The 20,798-nt window shown below is 43.1% G+C and overlaps 1 protein-coding gene across 11 annotated transcripts in view; it reads right to left on the bottom strand.

The window, feature by feature from the left end:
* The window catches only part of DGKD (diacylglycerol kinase delta), a 57,618-nt gene that overhangs the window by 17,685 nt on the left and 19,135 nt on the right, over positions 1 to 20,798 (bottom strand). For 9 of the 11 annotated variants that reach the window (XM_021394933.1, XM_021394939.1, XM_021394934.1 and 6 more), the window contains 12 exons: positions 11,210 to 11,314; positions 10,406 to 10,538; positions 9,414 to 9,520; positions 8,759 to 8,884; positions 7,441 to 7,543; positions 6,768 to 6,930; positions 4,638 to 4,746; positions 3,736 to 3,875; positions 2,893 to 2,977; positions 2,265 to 2,359; positions 2,066 to 2,165; positions 1,638 to 1,911 (listed from right to left, as the gene is read on the bottom strand). In XM_021394933.1, coding sequence (XP_021250608.1) covers positions 1,638 to 1,911; positions 2,066 to 2,165; positions 2,265 to 2,359; positions 2,893 to 2,977; positions 3,736 to 3,875; positions 4,638 to 4,746; positions 6,768 to 6,930; positions 7,441 to 7,543; positions 8,759 to 8,884; positions 9,414 to 9,520; positions 10,406 to 10,538; positions 11,210 to 11,314 — 1,540 coding nt within the window. Of the gene's footprint in view, positions 1 to 1,637; positions 1,912 to 2,065; positions 2,166 to 2,264; positions 2,360 to 2,892; positions 2,978 to 3,735; positions 3,876 to 4,637; positions 4,747 to 6,767; positions 6,931 to 7,440; positions 7,544 to 8,758; positions 8,885 to 9,413; positions 9,521 to 10,405; positions 10,539 to 11,209; positions 11,315 to 14,371; positions 14,562 to 20,550; positions 20,687 to 20,798 lie in introns of those variants that run through there. The other 2 variants (XM_021394943.1, XM_021394944.1) reach the window with 2 other exon arrangements.

The following is a 20,798-nucleotide window of genomic DNA, read 5'->3' as shown; positions in this document are numbered from 1 at the left end:
AACAGAAGCATCCAACTTTAAGCCTTTTGGTCAGGCTTCCCAAGATGCAAACTGTGCTGCAAGTGATGGGCTTCCACTTATTCACATTTATACACTGCCAGAAATTCTAACCAGTGCGATATTAAATGATTGATTAAACTGAATTTTCTGTTTGCTTAATCTGTAGCAAAGCAATCAGACAACTCACGTGAAAAGGACACTTAGACACATACAATCAGGAGGAAGTTGGTAAAAAGAAAAAACAAACAAAAGAAAAGAATCAAGTCACATTCTTTGGAAGAAGAAAAACAGCTTGGACAAGTTGAACAAATACATTTGAAACATAACTGGAGTTTGCCCAAGAGCTGGCAAGAATTAAAGCTAGCACATTGCTTAAGTAATCAAATGTAAACAACAATGCTTCCTCCCCAGCAACCCCTCACAGGGTGCAGCTGAGCTATCAGCTCACTGCTTCTGAAGGGTAACAAATCTTGCTTCTTTTGCAGTCTATCTCCCCACCTTGTGCTGACTCTGCAGTTCATGAGAACTATCCACAAGGAAATCCAGCCTACTAGACCAGCAAATCAATTAATCAACCAATCAATTCTTCTTGCTGGATTAAGCAAACTGATTGGGCCCCAAAAACTCCAAAAGGCATCAAATCAGCATAAGGTAAGCAGCAGCAAAGTGAGGCAGCACCAAGGTCATGATCTCTACTTCAGAGAAGCAGGCTGTTTGCTCAACTTCCATCATTTCATATAACTTCACCTTCAGCAAAGGCTGCATACAACAATGCAGCGCTTGAAATTCAAGTAACGCTGCAATGATTTGTAACTTACTACATAGTTGTTCTCCACAGCGCATATTCAGGTGTACACGAACACAGGTCTGCAACTTCAATTCTTTTATCTCCAGTAAGAAGCTGTTAAATACTTCCTTTGGTCTAAGTTAAACCACCAAGTTTATGACTAACATCTGTGAGACGGCTGCTTTTTGAAGAAAACGAAACTTAGAGCTAGGGGTGTGAGCGGCTGGGGTCATAATAAGACAAGGGCCAAGGTGGGAAAAGGAGGTCACCTGCCTGGGAAGTTAACACAGGAACAGAATTCATTTGTATCAGAGTGCAACATTTTAACATTTTTCCAGTTAACAAAGCTTGCTTATGAAGTTCCTGCATTCTCCTGCCTTGTGCAACAGTTCATTGCCATTTCAGTTGTACCACTGCACTGTCTTGCTAGGCAATACTATAAAGAGATTTCTGAAACAATCCAAGTTAAAATACTTAAAATACTTTCTTCCCAAGTATTTTCAGATCTGTTTTACAGCAAGACCACACAAACAGTTGCGCTGACACAATTGCGGTATGGGTGGGGACAGACAGGAAACCCAAATGAACAGAGTGTGGGAGGGTAGTGACTTCCTAAACCAGCTCTTCGGGGAGAACATATCTTGAACTTCAGACTCATTTACCAAGCAATGTTTCAAACAGGTGGACTTAGCAGAGATGGAATTAGACAGCCTACCAAAGGCTACCAAACAGTTTCTCTAGCCAAGGAAAGCTGTTGTTAATAAAGAACTCCACTCTCTTGTGGAATAACAGAAACATGTACTTCTCAAGAGCCCATAATAAGCCACAAGCAGGACTCCTAACAAGTTACCTTTTTCTGCATGCTCTATAATCTGACGAATGGCTTTTTTCAAGCTGTTGGCTCTCAACATGAGCTGTTCCCTGGGGCGAAATATCTGGGGTCGTGCAGTACACGATGAGCCCACTGACCGGTCACTAGAAGAATCACAACCACTGCCTGACCCATCACCATCTTCAGTTTCCTCTGCAATGGTGGGAGGAGGGTTTGGCAGAGATGAAGATGCTTGAGATTCATCATTCAGTGTCTTCAATAATGAGTCCAGCTTCTCCTTCAGGACAGAGCACTACAGGGTGAAGAAGAAGTTTTAAGCAGGACCAATAGCAGATCTAGATAGCTCAAGGTTTTAGTGCTTGCTGAGCTGCTGCTATCCTATTTCTCTAAAAACAACAGCTTTCCACGTCAGAAGTAGGAAGCCGTATCCTTTTTTTCAGTTTTACCTTCCTGGCCATGACCTCTGATTCCTCTGAGCTTTCTGTTGCCTTCTCATAGGCTTTCCCTACTCGAGCCACAAAATCCTTCACAGTCTCACAAAGCACCCTAGACAAAGATGGTAAGGAAAACACAGTCATGCAAGGATTGTCTCAGGATTTTCACAGTGTAACTTTCAAATAGAGTAATTCTTCTTTAAGTACTCACTTGGCTGAGGAGATGACCACTGAATGTTGGTCAGAAGTCAAAATTTTGGACAAATGAGCAGCAACAGAGTCTTCATAGAAGAGAATCTTCTGCACCTGGTGACAGTCAGAAACAAGCCACTGGGGTGCTGCTTCCCAACATCAGAGCACATGATGTTTACATCTGGCTCCCCAGAGAGTACCTATCATTATATAGCTTCTTTTTGCTTTGGAAAAGTTCTGCGGTCCAGGATTTACTTACCCACTGAAGATTAGAATGTGATGAAGAAACTAATTCTGAACCTATAAATCATCATCAGTGCAGTTCTCAGAATCTCTAGAAACCCACTGTTTAAATTGACAGTAGATCATGGTTCCTGTGACTGCTATGCAGCTTTCCACAATTTCAACAACATAATGTCATGAGAGCAGAGTAGCCAATTATTTCCTCTCCCCTGCTCCAAAGCATCCCCCCCACTATGGTTGTTGACTCTGATTAACCTCAACCTCCTCTAATATTTCACTGATTTAAAGCCCCAGAATCTCTGTAGGTCCAACGACATCCATCTGAACTCAACCACTGCCTCTCATCTTGTCCATTCTGAGGCTATTGCTCCCAGACCCTGCCCTTTCTGCATCTTGCCAAGTACCTCAGAATCCTCACTGAAATCTTCAGTGACTGTGGAACTGGAGGCCTGGCGAGGGAGTTTGGTTTCATACACCATAATGCTCCACCTGTTGAAAAGGAGGCACAATAGCTGTCACCACATGGCAGATGATTTCTTCCTTTATCCAGAGGATCTAACAGGTTAGAAACTCAAGTAGCATGAAGAGCACTTTGTCAGGGGCATGAATAATGTAAGGAAGTCACAGGGATGCACGGAAACTGCACAGGGGCTGAACGAGGGACAGCATTATGAACAAATAACCCAGAGCACAAGCACCTTCTCTTTGCTTCTTTCCTTTCTCACAGCAATTCAGTGGGCATTATTTGATTCAACATGCTAGAGGCCAAAATACAATTCTAAAGACAAGAGACATTCTAAAATGTATGAAGATATACAGGCTATATCAAGAGGAAAACATGTCCATTTCTGCGTTCAGCTTTCATTTAAAAGCCAAACTCAAGAGAAATTGCTTTCAAATTTCCCAAGAAAAACCAGTTTGAAACGTCACATGTGTGAGGTTGTCAAACTAAATTGACAAGAACTCTATTTTAGAGTTAACCTTATTCCAAAGTCCCACTCAAGAATAAGAAAACTGCACTGAAAAGAAAGCACAGAGAGTGTAATTGGCTTTATATTCCTAAAGTAAAGTGGGCCAAATTCTGGACAACAGACAGCATGACAAATTTTCTCATTACAATTCTGCAGCAATGACATAGAAAGCAAGACTATCTTTTGTTGATAAAAGGTGACAGAAGATTATCAAAGAAAATTCAATCTGGAATTACTAAGAAGTCCAGCAGATGCAGCTCAGCATTGATTAGTTACCTGTCCAGCATTTTGGTACTCGCCCTCTCCAGCTTTTCCAGGATCTGTGGGAGCTGGGTATCATCATCACAAGCGGATCCCCAGCCTAATACGCGAGCAAGATCATTCCCTGTTCCCAGTGGCAGCACTCCCAGCTGGCACTGCATCAGAGAAAAGGAAACAAAAATTGATATTCAAATGGAAAAACACAAACCACAAACAGCCAAAAGTAACATGACTGTTTCCTTACAAAGACTGGTTATTGAGAAATAGCTAGTCCCAGGGGGAGGGGAAGCAACCGGATGAAGAAAACAGTCAGAAGAGCTTGCAAATATCAAAAAGTCCTCTCTGCTCTTAAGTTGTTAGTTGAGTGAGCAACGTATTACCACCACCACTCAGAGCACATTGCTAAAAGGAGGGACCCCATCCTACAGATGGACTAATTTAGCCATCAGGTGGCGATATTGCCCCTTCTGTAAAATTAGCACAGCCATCTCCAAGACAAAATGGAAATGAATTAAACGCTGTATGATATCTCTATTCCAATGAAGTTGCTAGGTATCCCAGGGCTTGGAAACAGCATGAGAATTAAAGGGAATAGATGACAAGTGTTACCATTGTTGAAATCCCTGTTTTCTAGTTGCAGAACTTTCCAAGTATAAGTTCGTGCTGGCAACAGAGCAGGTCTAACACAGAGCTACTCTAAAAACTGGTTCTTATACAAGAGAGTTGCTGAGGAGCACTGTGGATAGGAATAATCAATTAGCCCAGTGCTGCTGCTTGCAGAAAATTACTGCAAATACACAGCTGTGGTGAGCTTTCAGCAGCTTCAGTCCCAGGGCAAAAACAGCTGTATGATCAACAGAAGTTCTCTGCTGTTGTTACTTTATTCTTATATCCAATCAGGCTCATGGAGCAGGTACCTGCTTGTGAAGATTGAGGCTATCAATTTCGGAGAGAACCCAGCCAACACTTCCATCCCCACCGCAAACCAGAATTCGGAAAGTGTCAAATTTCTGGAATAAGCGTAAACTACAGAGAAGGGAAAGAAAAGAAATCAAGAAACACGAACAATCAGCTGTTACAGAAAGGAATGATAAACAATTCTAATCCAGGTTAGGATCACGTCAGATTTACTTAAAGTAGGCTCTGATTTCACAATGAACACAGGCCACTGTCAGATTACAAATGAATGCAAATAATTATTAATAAGGAATTATTAATACAGCTAAGCAATTTACAACGGCTATTCACTATAGAAATATGTCCCAGACATACTCTTCTTCTAAAGCAAGGCGCTTTTGTCTGAACAGAAGAGGAAGCAAGCATGTGATAGCTATTATCCATTGAATTAATTCCTCTTTGCACATTTGCTGCGTTCAGGCTAACACTAGTTATTTGTCACTGCTGAGAGCGCTCTGATGTCACTGACTCGACGCTCAAGGCCATGCTAATTAAAGCGAGACTTTTAGAGTGGGAACTTGACGCAGTTTTTCAGAAAGCAGACAACTGCAAGAGGATAAAAAGCCTCACAAGATTCGGTGTTTCTTCTGGGAAAGCAACATCAATCAATTCTCCGGCGCCTCGTCTGTCCTGCAGGCAGTGAACAGCACTCCACCAAGACAAGTGTGAATTTCTCTTATTCACTCTTTCTGGAATATTAGATGCAAAAACAACCTCTCCTTAAGCTGTTTGAAACTGTGCCTCTGGGTGAACGCACCTCCCAGAACTATTGCCTGCTTTTATTTATTTTAATCTATTCTTTATTGCCTAAACAGGATTTGCTGTAATACATGAAAATCCTTACTTCTTCAAGCATTACCGACACATCTATCAGCAATGACAACATCTTATGGTACAGTTTGGCTGGTACAAGTTTGGAATATCTAAATTATTAAGAAGCAGCCTTTGATCTGTACCATCACTTCCTTTTTAAAAAAGCAAACAAGAGCAGCTGTTTGAGAAGTATGTACCACAGCTTTCCTTCCCTTCTCTTCGCTCCTCCTTATAGGCACACTTCAACTGGGGTGAGGAAGAAGAAAAATATTTAATTTTAAAAGTTTTCTGTAAATTATTTATTAGCCAAGCACATCCTTTGGATAGCACACTGCAGTTTTAAAGGTCAGTCTTTTGCAATGCACTATGGCAAGGAACAACTTCTTATGATACCAACAACAGTTCGGAGCAGATCTTAGTGATCACTCATCCCAGAATGGACACTCCTACATTTAGCACCCTGCATCTGCAGGTCATAGTCATGGACTTAGAGTTAAATACAGAAAAATAGACTGGAGGTTCATCATGTGTTAGTTCGTACTATAAAAAACACTGATTCATGAGAAAGTTACTCAAATCTGATGCAACAAAAGCATTTAGAGGGAGCAAACTAGAGACCAAACTTCTTTTTTTAAACAGAGCTGCAGAAACATAATAATTTGTTCCACAGCTCTTCTCATTTTCTTTAATCAATAGATAGTCTAGTGAAATCTGGTAAACAAACCTGATATCTCACTTAGATCCTTAGGCAGAAACAACTGAAAGCATTCATAAGTGACTTTTTATCAGCACTGCCATAAATCATTAAGGGATGGATGTTTCACACACTTACCAGGCTAAGCTACGTCTGGATATATCTCATTTTAATAATATTTATTTGCTATCTCTTACATCTGACTGTTCACTCGATTTAACTTAACACTCGTTGACAGAGTATCAAGATGCCTGTTACAAGTCCATTTTCAGACTTCTGGATTTTGTCCTTCCATGCTTGGTCTTCTTCCAGGGGAGTGATGCCGGAATTCCCCCCAAGTCCCCCAAGCTGCTCTGCTATTACTGACGAATGGATATAACAGTCTTTTTCAACAGCATATTTTGAGTTAATCAATAACACTGAACACAGAGAGGTGAAAACTCCCTCAAACCTCACACACATCCACTCTTCTCTCAGGAATAGGTTCTTTGTTACATTTGAGGATGACCTTATAATCAAATAAATCCCACATGCTTTGCTGGTATTTACAAGGAATGAACACCTCTACATATTATCTGCTTACCCAAGGTGAGGTCCTCCATTCATAAGGTCAAATACCTGGGCTGGATTCAGTAGCTGCTTGAATCTTCGTAGAAATTTTACTCCCTGGTTGTCTCCACTTTTTGAGTTGACAAAGACCAACAAAGGACTTGTACAAGAAGGTGGGCAAGTCGCTTTCCAGAAACCTGAGTTGAGGAAAGATGTGAGGGGGAGGGAGGAAAAGCCAAGAGATAGAGTGAGAAAACAAACAAACAAACAACACTACATACCCCAGTTTGAAAAAGCTAATACGTTCTTTGTGCTTATGGCACTCATTGGGTACATGCCAAATGTGCACAGCCCCGAATCCAGCAAGAACCATAGCTCATGCTGCCAAACGTCACACTTATCACCTAACACTATGCCAAATTTTTCAGCTTCCCCAGCCCTCCCAAACTGCTTCTGCAATACAGTTGGTTCTCCATAAATGTTAACAGCTGCAGCTCAGCAAATAGTGACGTTACAGAGTAATAAACTGAACGCAAAAGCAAAGCAAACAGCTCAACACCATACTTCAGCAAGATCTTCTAGTCTGGAATTTCAGCAGCACCAAAAGCAGAATTTTAAGTCACTAGAATTTGGCATTATGAGTGTTAACTGGAAGGACTGTGACTGAGAGGAAGAGAAAGAAGGCACTACTTACTAGTGATACTTACCATCTGAATCAATGCTGTTAAGAGCAGTAGGAGGAATGACAGATACTTTGCATAGCCCAAGAGGGCACTTGCTTGGCAACAACTCTTTACATGCTGTGTGAACCTGAAACAAACAAACAAATTCATTTTAGATCCTTTTGGGAACGGTGGTATAACTCAGTATCATGCAACAATAAGTTTTAAAGGGTAAGAAGGAAGCAAAGAGGGAAAGACCCCTATGAAATGTCAATCAATTCAGTTATGTTAAAGAATGATCTAATCAGGCTTCTACTAACTCTCCTCGACTCCTTCCATTAATATGTACTTTTTCCAACATCTGAATTCATAAGACTAGCATTGTGAGTTTTGAGAGGACCAGATAACAAATTATCTGGCTTTAAGAGCCTTCAAGTGCTGTGCTTTCAAAATCTTAGCCTCCCAAAGAAGCTGTGGATGTCCCATTCCTGGAGGCATTCAAGGCCAGGCTGGACAGTTGGGCAGCCAGATGTGGTGGGTGGCAGCCCCACCCACAGCAGGAGGCTGGAACTAGAAGATCCCTTCCAAGCCAAGCCAGTCTACGATTCTGTGATCAAAAGCAGCAATGAAAGAAAAAACGGGGAATTCAAGAAGACGAGGCAGGAGCACGTGACGGACACAAGAAGTGAGAGAAGGGATTAATAAAGCCACACAAAAGTAAACATGAAGTAGAGTAAGACTCTTCAGACATTTCTAGCCCAAGAAGACTGCAAGACAGAGGGTTTGTTTGGAGTCTGAGCATCCTCCTGTAACATTTTATGAACTCCTGCTTTGTAATACTTCCCTTATTAATCTCAGAGACGACTGGAAACATAGCAAGACCCATACCACTACAGTGGTTAGGCAAAAGAAACCTACTGCAGTGGGAAAGGAAACTACTATTATCAAAATAGCTTTGTATTCTTTGTAATCTTTTTTTGTTGCATCTTTTCAACTTGTAGAAATGTCAAATAGCGGCTCTTTAAAATCTAAGATTTCCCATACCTGAAGCACTGATTCATATCTAGAATAATTAGATTCTTCTACAAAAGCTCACTATCAAAAGAAAATGAGCTTGCAGAGAAGCCAGGTATTAATTTCAGGTCTCAATTTTATGCATCACAGTTGTTCTTTTCAGCACAATTTAAATTTCTGCCTTTTGCAGACACTTTATCACCTGCAGAAAGAACAATGAAGTCCTTCATAGCAAATACGGTCAGCATTGCTAGAGATGCCATTTTAAGTAAACGTCACTGAAGGAACACAACACAGAGCTGATCAAAGACTACCCTTTTACCGGAATTATCATGTTCATTCAACTTACCATGGCTTTGCACCAAAGGCAGCGCCAGTCTTGCAAACGCAGGACGCTGCCACAGGTTTTATCACACACAGTGCATTTGGCACTCACGGGGAGGTTTCCTTCCAACCACTGATGTGGCATTGAGATCTGCAAATGGAACAGAGGCAGAGAACCACCATGGACTTACCAGCACGCAACTCAAGGCTGCAGGATGCACTGTGGCTTTCAGATATACACAGATACAAGTCTTCACACGCACTCTTTGAGGACAGCACAGGCAATTTCTAGAAAATACCCCAAAATATCTTCTGGCAGTTTACACCATGCTCAAATGCATAGACCAGGTGATTTACCCTAGCCTACTCAGGAAACAAAGACTTGCATCAAACATTCGATATAGTAAGATACTGTTCCATCCACTCACTTATCTTTGCCAAAACTCAGACCAGGTTCCCTATGCCTCCATCTATTTAACTTCAACTCACCTCAGCCCACAGCAAGCATCTCCTGCTACTGAGGAGTCCTCACTGCCTTGGTTGGACTTTTCACACAGAATTTCTTGCCTATCCCATATTACTAACACATAAAGGTACAATTGGTATTTGTACAGAGCAGAAAGTACATACCAGTGCTTCCACATCAAATTAAGGCTAGAAGAGTTAAGATTAATGCCTACCCCATCTTCGTCCTCAATGATATCCTTCCCGATAGAGGCCAGAGTTGTCCACTTGCAATTATTGGTGGCCCGCACAGCACATCGCTTGTGGGCTTTAAACTTGCACACTAGAGAGAAAGAGAACAACATATTAATCCAGCTTTAGAACGTATAATGTGGCAGTCTTTGCAAAAGCTTTCTCCCAAGTGACCATACTTGGCTCCAAAAGAAGCATGGGCACACATCAGCCTTGTTAGCACCGCCATCCCTAAGCATACTGAGTAAGATGAGCTAGCTATTAATTCTTGCCTCATCAATTTCACCAGTTGCTTGTACAAAACTTCATTATCACCCTGTTCAATTTGGCATAATTTCTGAAGTCATACACTCCTACATCCTTTTACAGAGTGTGCAAGTAGCCTCATTCATGCTAGAAGTATGAGCTGTGCACAGACAGGCATGTCTGCTCCAGCGAAGTTGAAAAAATAAAAGCCAATCTTCCTGGCATTTATTTAAACATTTAACAAGGATGTTCTTATAAATTTGAATATTATTATGAACAGGAGCATTCTTATTAATATTTTATCTGATAACTCAGAATTACATCCTTGTTAATTTCAGAAGTATGATTTTTCTAAGGGATGGCAGTATTTGGGCAATGAAAAAAAAATCAGCTATATTACCATCAAGTCCAATACTAAAATCAACATGAAAACATCACCACTTCTATTTTTTTTTTTTAAACAAAATGCCAAGAATCTGATTCTGACTTCTATGTGAAACTTGTCTGTGAAGCCAAAATGGATTCAGCAGCAGAGGGATGAAACATCAGGTCAAAAAAAGATCTCCAGTTTTGCATACAGTCTGTGGCTCTCTCAAGCTTATTCCGCAGTACTTTTCTACAACATCTTCTTGCAGACTGTTAACAATACTCCTCTTGAAAGTCCTCTAGGACATGTCGTCAAGCTATCAAGATGCTGCTCCCAAAACAGGAGACAAAGCAACACTCTTACCTTCACATGAGAGCCCATGTGATGTGACTCCAGATAACGCTTCCCGACACACATTGCAATATGTTGGCCGAGCATGTGAGCAGGCGTACCAGTTGTGCATCCCTGAGAAATGGTCCATGCTGTACTGGGTAGACTGATAAAATAAACGTATTACGGCAAAATGTAAGGTAGCGATACAAGACTTCTTTTTTCCCCTTAGAACAAAGAAAAACAAAGAAGAAAGACTTGCACACTGCAGTCAGGAAAGGCAGAAATGCAGTGCTTTTGCTAGGGAATAGTTTGGCCACATGCAGTTTACACACAGTAGCTTAAGAAGCTCTTTAAGCCAGAAGAGATTCCTTGAAGAAGCAGCACCTTCATTCCTGCTCCTGTGCTACTTCCCCTGCTTGTCTCACAGCAAGCGTGTGGCTGAAAAAAAGCTGGAGAACTTATCTGCTGATTTCAATCCTTCCCTTTCCCATTTTTTGTTGGATTAAGTTTTCAGCAGAACCAGTTCCCTGATTCAGTTTATTGCATAGCAGAGGAATGCTTGTGCCAGCATAGTAGAGGGGACAATATAGAGACAAGCTTCAAGGAGGGAAGAACACAAGACAGCTATTTTTTGGTGGCAGTACTGGTCTTCAGTCCCAGAAAGCAAACAGATACACTGAAATAAGCAGAACAACAAGCAGGCAAGATGTGAATTAAGACAGGGAGGACAACTGAAGAATGAAAAAACAATGGAATAATTATTTTTATGTCTCATAACAAGCTGTTACTTAGGAGAGGATGCACAGAGTACTATGAACACATTTTCCCCATTACCTCAAAATGTTCACGGTTCTGTACAGTCTTCAGTGCTGCAATCCAATCTTCCATCTCTTTTCTGTTATCAGCACAAAGGATGAGCTTCCGACATGGAGTGATAATCTGAAGGGAGAGAGACAATTAATGTGTACGCTGGGCACGTCAGTTAGAGAGATGGCGAGAACATGTTATCACAAGCGCAGTTTACTGATGCTATTTTCAGAGGCAATAAGCTGCACAACACAAGTCACTTACACCTTTCAACTATGTTTCTCTTCTACCACAGCTTACATTAATTCTTCTGCTAAATTTACAGAACTACAGAGATATTAGCTCTCATTCTCAACACAGAACTGAGTAAGGAAATGTCTCACATCCGAGTAATAGCACAACACAAATCAAGCACAGAACAGTCAGAGTTAATATACTGCATGTGCAGACCTTCCATACGTTGTTTTTTTAAGTATTTTTTAAATAGGCAACAACATTAAAATACTTTGTTAACAGAATAATACACCACTTTCTATCAATTAATAAATCAGATAACATATTTGGTAGACCAGACCAAAAGCACAGCACTAGGCATTTAGGAGGGCAAAATCCTAAAACTGGTAGACAAACCAACATTTCATCAGCTCAGTGACCGACATATCAAGAGTGATCCCAAAGATCCGTGTGTTTCTACCCAGGGCTAACCCTCGTGCTGCTGCACCATGGTAGCCAGACCCTGGGTCAAGGATGTGATCTGCCCAGGGAGGCTGCCATACCTCCACGTAGCTACCACTGATGCTCTCTTGGTTTATCAGATGGCGGCAGCAGAGAGAAATAAAAGCTCCAGGCTCTTCAGGGGACCACATCCACAGGGCTGTCCATTCAGCCAGGGTCCAGACTTGACAATAAACCAACATCAATTCTTCCTAAGATGAAAGCCTTTCTTCCCCACGCTGTAGTTATCTTACTAACATACTCCCTCTGCATACAGCTCTGTCCTGATTTCCATCCAACTGACTTCTTAAATAAGAACACTACCGAAGGGTTTGCAAAACCTGGATTTGAGAAAAGCTGCTTCGAGGTTGAGCACCGTTAACAAAAAAATCAAAAAAACTCCCATATGTGTCAACTTCAAAACCTTCCCAAAACTCAGGCTATTCAGCATCCCTCCACATTTTACACCTTTGAAAAAAAAAAAAGAATTGTCTACATGCTTTGCTTTTCCAGCAGATTGTTCCGCAACATCTGAACCTAAAGATTAACACGAGGTGAGGCGGATGAGACCTGTGTGCCCTCCCATGCACGCCAAGAGGTGCTACTCAGGAACACGAAGCGCCCACACACACCCTGGTATAAGACCTGCCAACTACTCATTTTCTCTCTCTTTCTCACTTCTTTCATTATGATCCATATAACAGATTAAAAAACATCGGAAGTCAAATGTCAAACTTCTTGTTGATGTCCAAATGGCTTGGAGCATGCGGTAAGAAGTGCATACGTAATGTCAATTAAAAAGATGCATCTAGAAGATTCTGCTTGATTTTAGTTCTCAGAATCTATTTCTTTCTGTAGGACAGACTGCAGCATTCACCTACAATAACAAATTTTACTGAGAGGTACTGCCAGCCCCTAAAAAACATGCTACAGACACCAACATTAATGAGGCATCCATATTAGAAACACAGTTTCAGCATGGATAATTTTGTTCAAATTACAATGTACAATCTGTACTAACTGCAAGCAAACAAATACATATTTACAATTGCCCAAAAATAAAACTTTGAAGGATTTCTTCTCTGTTTCCTGAATTTTCCTTTAAACAACTCTGGTTTGGATAATATTTATTCTGAAAGAGGTTCATTGCAGTAATCTCTCTCTTTTCTTTGGGAAGAGAAGTGGGAGGTTAACTGCATTTCCATCTGAGATTCTGCTGCATGAGGAAGGCTACCCCAGGAAAACCTTCTGCAGAGCATAAAACAGCACTATTATAGTCAGAGTGAAGTTGAAGAAGAATGAGTAGCATCTCTGAAGCCCTGCTGAGAGGAAGCAATGTAGGGCCCCACACTGGAACATCTGTAACTGCCTATGTACAGCAGTACCCTATGGAAAGTCCAAGCTTCCAAGGACCTTTTATTGCTTCAAAAAGAGCAAATCTGGATGAGGAGCTATCAGTTCATTCAGCAAGTCACTGGCATGCTCCTGGGCAGAGGGGAGAAAATAATTTTAAACAGCTGGTGACATTAACTATCAACAGAACACATTCAGCGCTGCACGTTTTTCTATTTCTCTTTTCAGTTAAAAAAAAAAAAGCAAATGAGAAGTATCTTTTTTAAGTCACCCTGATGACATGAAATCTAAACCAGTGGTATAAAAGACAGAAATGCAGACACTTTAGCTAAGAATTCATTTCCGAGGCTACAGACTTCCTGGATCACTGGAGAGAGTCAAACAGAGGAATCTCTAACACCTGAAAACGTTCACTGCATCAGCTTTAAAATCTCCACGTTCAGCATCAGACAACCCTCTGCTGAACAAATAAAATTATAAGCCTGTAAGGCAGAGGACAAACAAAGAGATCAAGGTCTTCATACTTGAACCATCCAGACAAAGAGTCACTGAATTAAAATAAAGGGCCTATTGTGTAACTACAGAACTGTAAATAGAACACCGCTTTGTGTGAGATGAATTTATGAACAACATTCCCCATCACTCAGTGCTAAACCAACATTTGCACTGGGATTTAGCAGTATTATCAGAGATGGGAAGTAGAAGAATATGATTTCAGACCTCACTCCCATTCTAAGGAGGACTGACTGGGATGATCAGGCTTCACTGTGGAAGACAGATAAGATTTAACATAACTAGTGTAACGACTCTTTGGGGAAACGAAGCAAGCACATAAAGCTGGCTTCTGCTTAACCTGCAGTGGTGTTACACTTAAATGGTTTACTGAGGATAATTGGGAACCCCATGATGGGGGTGCTTCCTACTCAGAGCTGCTCCTGCAGCCAGCACTGGTGGAAGTGCAGCAGGCACCTCGTAGCACTGGTCCCAGCAGGGCAGTGCTGGGAGAAGTAGGAACACGTTCTCACTCACAGGGAAGGAAAATCTCTCATCCCACCACTTCTGCCTCCTCCAGACATCCACCCGGGGCAGGATACTATCACAGGGAGAAAGACCGTTACATACTCTGTGCTGTCTGGGTGAGGCCGATGATCAGTCTGACGTCCCACATCAGCAAGAAGCCATCCTCACCACCACCGAAAGGAGCCTCGGCAATCTTCCCCCTGAGAAACTGTTCTCCCCCCGGCAAGAGCCCGAGCAGTTCTCACAGCACAGCTGCTGCTCTGAGCCATGCGGCTGGGCAGTCCCTGTGGCACATGCAGCCTGCTAGGAGCACGGTCTGGCTATGTTTTATGTTCCAGCTGTAGCTTTTGACTAACATCCTGGAACAGTGTATTCCACAGGATGACGACGCACTAGGTGAAGTAGCATTTCCTTTTATTTGTTCTAAATTTACAAAGCAGTAATGTCATCCACTGACCTCTTGTTCCCATATAAAGGGAGAGCACAATAACAATGATCTGACTGCTGCTCAGCTAGGATGGGGGGGTGCCTTGATAGGAGTCAGAAAGAAAATAAATGCAACAAAAATACCAAGTCTTAAGATTTATTTATAATCTCATACAGTTTGGCCTGCTTGGGGACTGGCAGAACTCTGAGTGCTCCTGCACTGAAACAGCTCTGAATTTTGTCTCGCTACGAGCAATTACATAAATTAAAAGTGCTCGTTCTTCCTAATAAGGGAATTTGAAAAAACAGCATAACTTTTGGATCCCAAATGCCATCGAGCTCTCTGGGTGTGGCTCTACAGATTTCGGTCCTTGCAGGTGCCAGGTGCCCACCCAACTGCAGCTGGGCCCAGAGCTCAGCACACCATGACTTCATCGAGTCCTGACGCAAAGAGGTCCGTAACAGCCATAGAACAAAACCTGCCCATCAGCTATCAGTCCTGTGAGCCACAGGGGCAGCCAGGAATGCCAGGAAGGCCTAAAGACATTTCCAGTCAGGACACAGCTTCATTTACAAAGGCTTTGCTGCAGAAAAAAACCCTGACAAACCTTTGGTAGGGATGATGGCAACAACCACGCTGCACACGTCTGTCCAAGTTTTCAACAAGCCTAATCACTCAAAATCTAAAAAAAAAAAAAAAAACCTACATAAAAAAAACTAACCGTGCCTTCATCAACTGTCTTAAAATACTGATATTCCCCTGGTGCTTTTCCAAACGTACCCTCACCCCTGCCGTCCCCTCCCCAGCAGTGCATGCCCCGCAGTAGGCTGCTAATCTTGCCCCACGCCCCATGTTGACCCACACACTCCTGTCCAAAACTAACACTGCTTTGTTACTGACATTTCAGACCAGGCCAGCTGGCAAAAAACACAGCCAACCCCCAAAATCTTCTCATTTTACATTCTAAAAACGGACTGGATGCCCCTGGATGTCCTTCCCCAATGAACAGCTGTGAATAATTGGATTAGAAAGGCATCTCAAAAAAGACTACTTATGTTAGAACCAAATTTTAAATAGAAATCCGCTATATTTCACCCTCTGGTGTTTTCCTGTCCTGAGCAACCCACCAGCTGGAGGACAATCCTCATCTCCGCTCTTGCTGCCATCAAAGACAGCTTTGCCACCTCTGCCCACTTCCCCTTTGGTACTTGCTGGCTGCCCAGAAGCTTCTCAGCAAAGAAGCAACGGCCTGTCCCAGCGCACTGTTTGCTGTCAGAGTGGCGTTGGTGAGCTCAGCGACCACAAGAGACAGCAAACCAAGCTCAGATCGCAGTGCCCAATCACAGAGCTGGTTAGAGCTGCGCTGCGGGGGGAAGTGGTGGCGGGGGGGGGGGGGTGCACCCAACTCTGCTAAATATAGTTTTTCTGATGTGATACATTTCTCGGACGAGCTAAAAGTGGGTGCATGAGAACACCTGCTCACTCTGACTGCTTCCTTTTACTCATATCCCATTCAACTATAGTTTAATGTTCAAAGGTGTCAGGCATCAATCCCCCAAAGAGATCCCGGATTATTCAAAACAGTTGATTTGGATAGCAGGACAGCAGGAATTTCTGGAGCTCGGGCCAAGGAACTCAACTGTAAAAATAAAACAGCTAAGAAAATGGTGCTAGTGCAAGCAAAAATTTCAGCTTGATCACACATGGCAAAGGCGGGGACAATAGCCAGCAGCTGCAACTAACTACTGTCCCTGCTTCTGTATCTCAGAGTAAGCTCTGGGTATCCCATGAACCCAAACACTCACGAAGAGTGGGTAAAGTTACAGCGAGGATGCACAGTCTTTCGTCTGCTTCAGCTCCTGTTCAGGCAGCAGTGATAGCTAAATGAACAAAGACATACATAAAAACACCTCACACGTGCCCATCAGCAAGGTTCACAAACCAGCAAAGTCACTAGATGCACTGAACATGACTGCTAAACTCACAGGGGCACAATGGGCTGAGTATAGACAAAGCAAGTGCTGCTTCCCTAGTAAATACACCAGGTTAAAAAGAAGGCTGAATGGGGCTTTGGACAGCCTGGTGTAGTGCGAGGCATCCCTCTCCATGGCGGGGTAGGGACTGGCAGGGCTCCAAGGTCCCTTCCAAGCCAAACCTTTCTGTCACTCTATGAAACAGAGAAGAAAGGAAAATGAAACAGTGAGTTTTTTACTCCAACCAGTCCCTTACACTTAAAATCTCAAAAGCTTGTCACGCTGTTGTCAGTTTCTGGAACAATGAGGAGCTGAGTATTAGGACAGCAAAACTTGGTCAACATGATTTTTTATTTTCTCTATAATTTGAAGAGAGAAATAATATGAGTATCAGCACTGGGGAACGGAGGCCTGTCTTCCTTCACAGAGAGCATCCCTCTTCCCATCTGCAGTTCAGCCTTCACCCAGTTTTGCCCACTGCTGAGGTCAGTTACAGCTTCCTAGACATAAAAATCACAGCATATTTACAAACACCCATGCGCACTCGAACACGTATAATTCTCTTTCCTTGAAACCTGGATGCTGCCATGAAGGGGAAAGAGAGAGTAAGTTTTTCACACAACATTATACTAAAACACTTCAGGAATTTTTTCCATTATTAGGTTTATTTCTTGCAGTATGGACTTCACCTGCCAGGTGGCTGCATGCTACAAGGCCACCTCCTCCGAGCGCTGCTGCTGGCACGTGCTGCTGCTGCACTGTGCCTGCACATAAAGCTCAGCTCGTGCTGACCAGCTGTCTGTCTTTTCTCCCAGTCCATATCTGCTCTCATGCTGCAGTGGGAAAGCAGACCAGACAGCACATTCCCTGGGAAAATGATCATCTCTCATACCAGGGTCACATTCCTACATGCTTCCGGAAACTCTGTTCCTAAACAAGGCACATTCCTGTTCTTGGCAGTTGGTGAGAGGAGCACAGACAGACGGAGATTTTAGGACTTCTGGAACCACTTAGTCACTATCAAAACCTACATTATGCAAGAAGAACACTGACACTGATAGCAGGTATGAAACGCAGACAATTCTGGAAGTCTGTGCATACTAATCACAAGAGACGTACATGGATGATGAAGCACCAGATGGGAACCTATACGGCTGCCATGCCAAGTGCCAAAGCACCCCAGCACCAAATGCCAGTTCCAATCCTCCCCTGTTCTCCTCTTTATGCAGTACACACACACATCCTCCTCTTCATCTACTTCCAGAAGATGTAGTCCTGCCAGGAACTGTTCTCAAACACGACTATACTGCCCAAAGAGAGCAGCACATTTGGGAAGGATATTTTAGAGAAACCTTCCTATTTGTCCAAACAGAAGCAGAGCCATGAGGAACAGAGGGGCAGGTCAGTGCTCCCCAGTGGTACAGCTGCTGGCTCAGTGGTCTCACACACATCAAGGCTAGCAGCCAGTAAATCACAGGATTGAGCAATGGAAGACCTTGCCTATGGTAGGAAAATGACCTGTTACTGACACCCTATTGTTAGCAGCAGCTCCTCAGCCCCAAACCTCTGCTGAGATGAAAAGAAGCTGATAGCTAGCACAAAAGGAAAGGAATCGTCTTCAGCAGCCTGAGGAAACAACGGCTCTGCACCCTGGGTTCACCACCCAGTGACCGTTCCTCTTACTTGCACAACAAAGGTGGAAGCATCACAGGCACAACAACCAGACAGAGCTCTTTCTGTGATTATAATTCACAAACCTCTCCTTGTCCATCAAAACAGAGCAGGAAGCACACAGCAAGAAGTCTTTCTTCTACAGCATGTAAAAACACACCCAACCACACTCTCAAGTGACCTCTGGCGTGCCACAAGTTTTTCTGCCTGCGTCCTCACCTGGAAGGGGAGGTGCTGCAATCTGCAGGCTTGTTCAGGGAACCGGAGAAAGCCCCAGCCACGGCACAAAGGTTACACAGAGCAAACAGGCTATGAAACCCCTGCTCCCAGTGCTCAGGCACATAGGCAATAAAAGGCGTTAACTTCAGAGGAGTAAACTTCCCTCTGAGGAACAACAGCTCTTCCCAAACAGCCACCTTCATTTTCCAGCCCTCTATCTATCTCATCTCACAGCAAAGTTCATAAATCTCAGTCTGACCTCTTTCACTTGCAGCAGCTTAATCTCTTACGAAAACTTCTAGCAGATTTTTAAGTCATTCTGTAACAGACAGCAATCACCAGATCTCTCCACCCAGAGCAACTTCCAGACTCTCTGACTCTCCTTCCAATGCGTCCTCTCTCAGATGCGTTTTTCTGCAAAATTGCCATCTCTTCAGTTCCCGCAGGAGGCTGGATTAAGAGTCCTAAGAATCCCTGACATGAAAGGATTTTAAATGACTATTTTCACTGACTAACAGTGACTCAGAAGGGTCTGTTTACCAGAGGGCTTTTTCTCAAGCAGAAAGAACTGTTCTGAAGTCTGGATTACAAACGACTAAAATAGCAAAGTATTTTGAAATTGTGGTGGTTCTGATAGGAAATGGGGACTGAACTGCACTTAATGAAGGGAGGGGGGAAAAAAAAGCAGAGCGATCCTAGGCATGGCAATGCATGGCTCCAGTCATATTTTCAGTTGCTTGTAAAGGAAATTCTGACAGCTGCCAATATAAACAGATGAAGTGCACTAGCAGAGAGCAAGCGATTTCTGAACGTGTACACACATGGGCGTGGAACAGACAATAACCCCCAGCAAAGGCTGACTTGCCAATGGGCACTGTAATTTTTTCCAATTTAGAAAAGACAGTTTAAAAGGAGGAGGGAAGAACCTTCTTCTCTGACCTTTCCCTTCTCCAAACCTTAACAAGCCAATCCAAGCCTGTGTAGGCAGGAAGGAGTGAGGGGAGGGAACCACCTGCCCCAGGACACTCGGTGATAGCCCTCTGTAACTAAGCATGTCCCAATATTAGGAAGTCTTTTTGCCCACTTCTGAGAGTGGACATCTTCCCTCTAGGTCTCTCATCCCACGCAGGGGAGGAAGATGAAACAGTGAAGCTAGAAGTCCAGTTACTCCCTGCAGTATACATTTAACGCCCATCTTTTTCAAAGTGTTGAAGTCACATGGGGCAGTTTGGGGAACCTGTGCACATGTCACACCATACAGAATTCCCTGATCCCTATGAGTCCAAGCTTCAACTCCAAGCCTGACCTTCTTCAAGCAATAACAGAAGTCCTTGTATTCTTTCTCCTTAAAAAAGTCACATGCTCCTTCCCAAAGCTTATATTTCAAACCAATGGAAGTAACCTCTGATCCGGGTTCCTCCTTTTTCTAGCTCATCTGGTTTTAAGCTCCTCAGCTTCAAGTTCTGCACCATACAGACATGCAGCTCCTGAACTCAACGTGTGCAGCAGACGTGTGCTGTGTGACATGCAACCTCGATAGCTCTATTCACTTCTTCAGCACCCAGCTCTGCAGAGAAGACTTCACTGCCTTCTCTGCTAAAAAGGACATAACTGCACATTGAAAACACCAACATCAACAATTTAATTTGACACAGAATCACAAGAGAGACAAAGGCACTCACTTCATTGCAAAACTAGTCTGCAGCCGTCAACACACTGTCCCCATCAGGGGGAGAGATTCAGCACTTCAGTATTTTGTTGAACTCCAGCACTTTGCCCTGAGTTTTTAGGACAGGTTAAGTACCCCCAAATGAAGGTTGATGCTCTTTCTCCACAACATCAACAACTGCTGGGACAATACAACAAAAGCATACAGTCTGAAGGAGAACAGTCACTCACACAGAACTTCACAAGACAGAACCTAGCATCTCTGCTGCTGAATGAAGTCAATTCGAATTAACAAGTTGGTAATAATAAAAATTGTAGCGCACCTCAGGCTTCCATCCAGCTGGAGAATGACACCCACACTGCTTCTCCGAGGTGACAGCGTGCTCTCCCTAGGTGCACCAGCAGCTCTCTGTTCCTCAACCTGCCACAACTCTTGCTGCCTCCAGTCATGCAAGTGTTCTGAAGGAGAGGTACTACCCTAGTCACAGCACTTCCTCTCTCCTGTGACATTGGTTAGGGTGAATCATCAGTTAATAAACAGTATTTCTTAACTGATAGGTGCAGTATTTCC

This window comes from Numida meleagris, chromosome 4 (genome assembly GCF_002078875.1).
Source record: "Numida meleagris isolate 19003 breed g44 Domestic line chromosome 4, NumMel1.0, whole genome shotgun sequence".
In the NCBI taxonomy this organism is placed as follows: domain Eukaryota; kingdom Metazoa; phylum Chordata; class Aves; order Galliformes; family Numididae; genus Numida; species Numida meleagris.
Note: the sequence above shows the minus strand (reverse complement) of the source record. Positions and strands in the feature narration are given on the sequence as shown.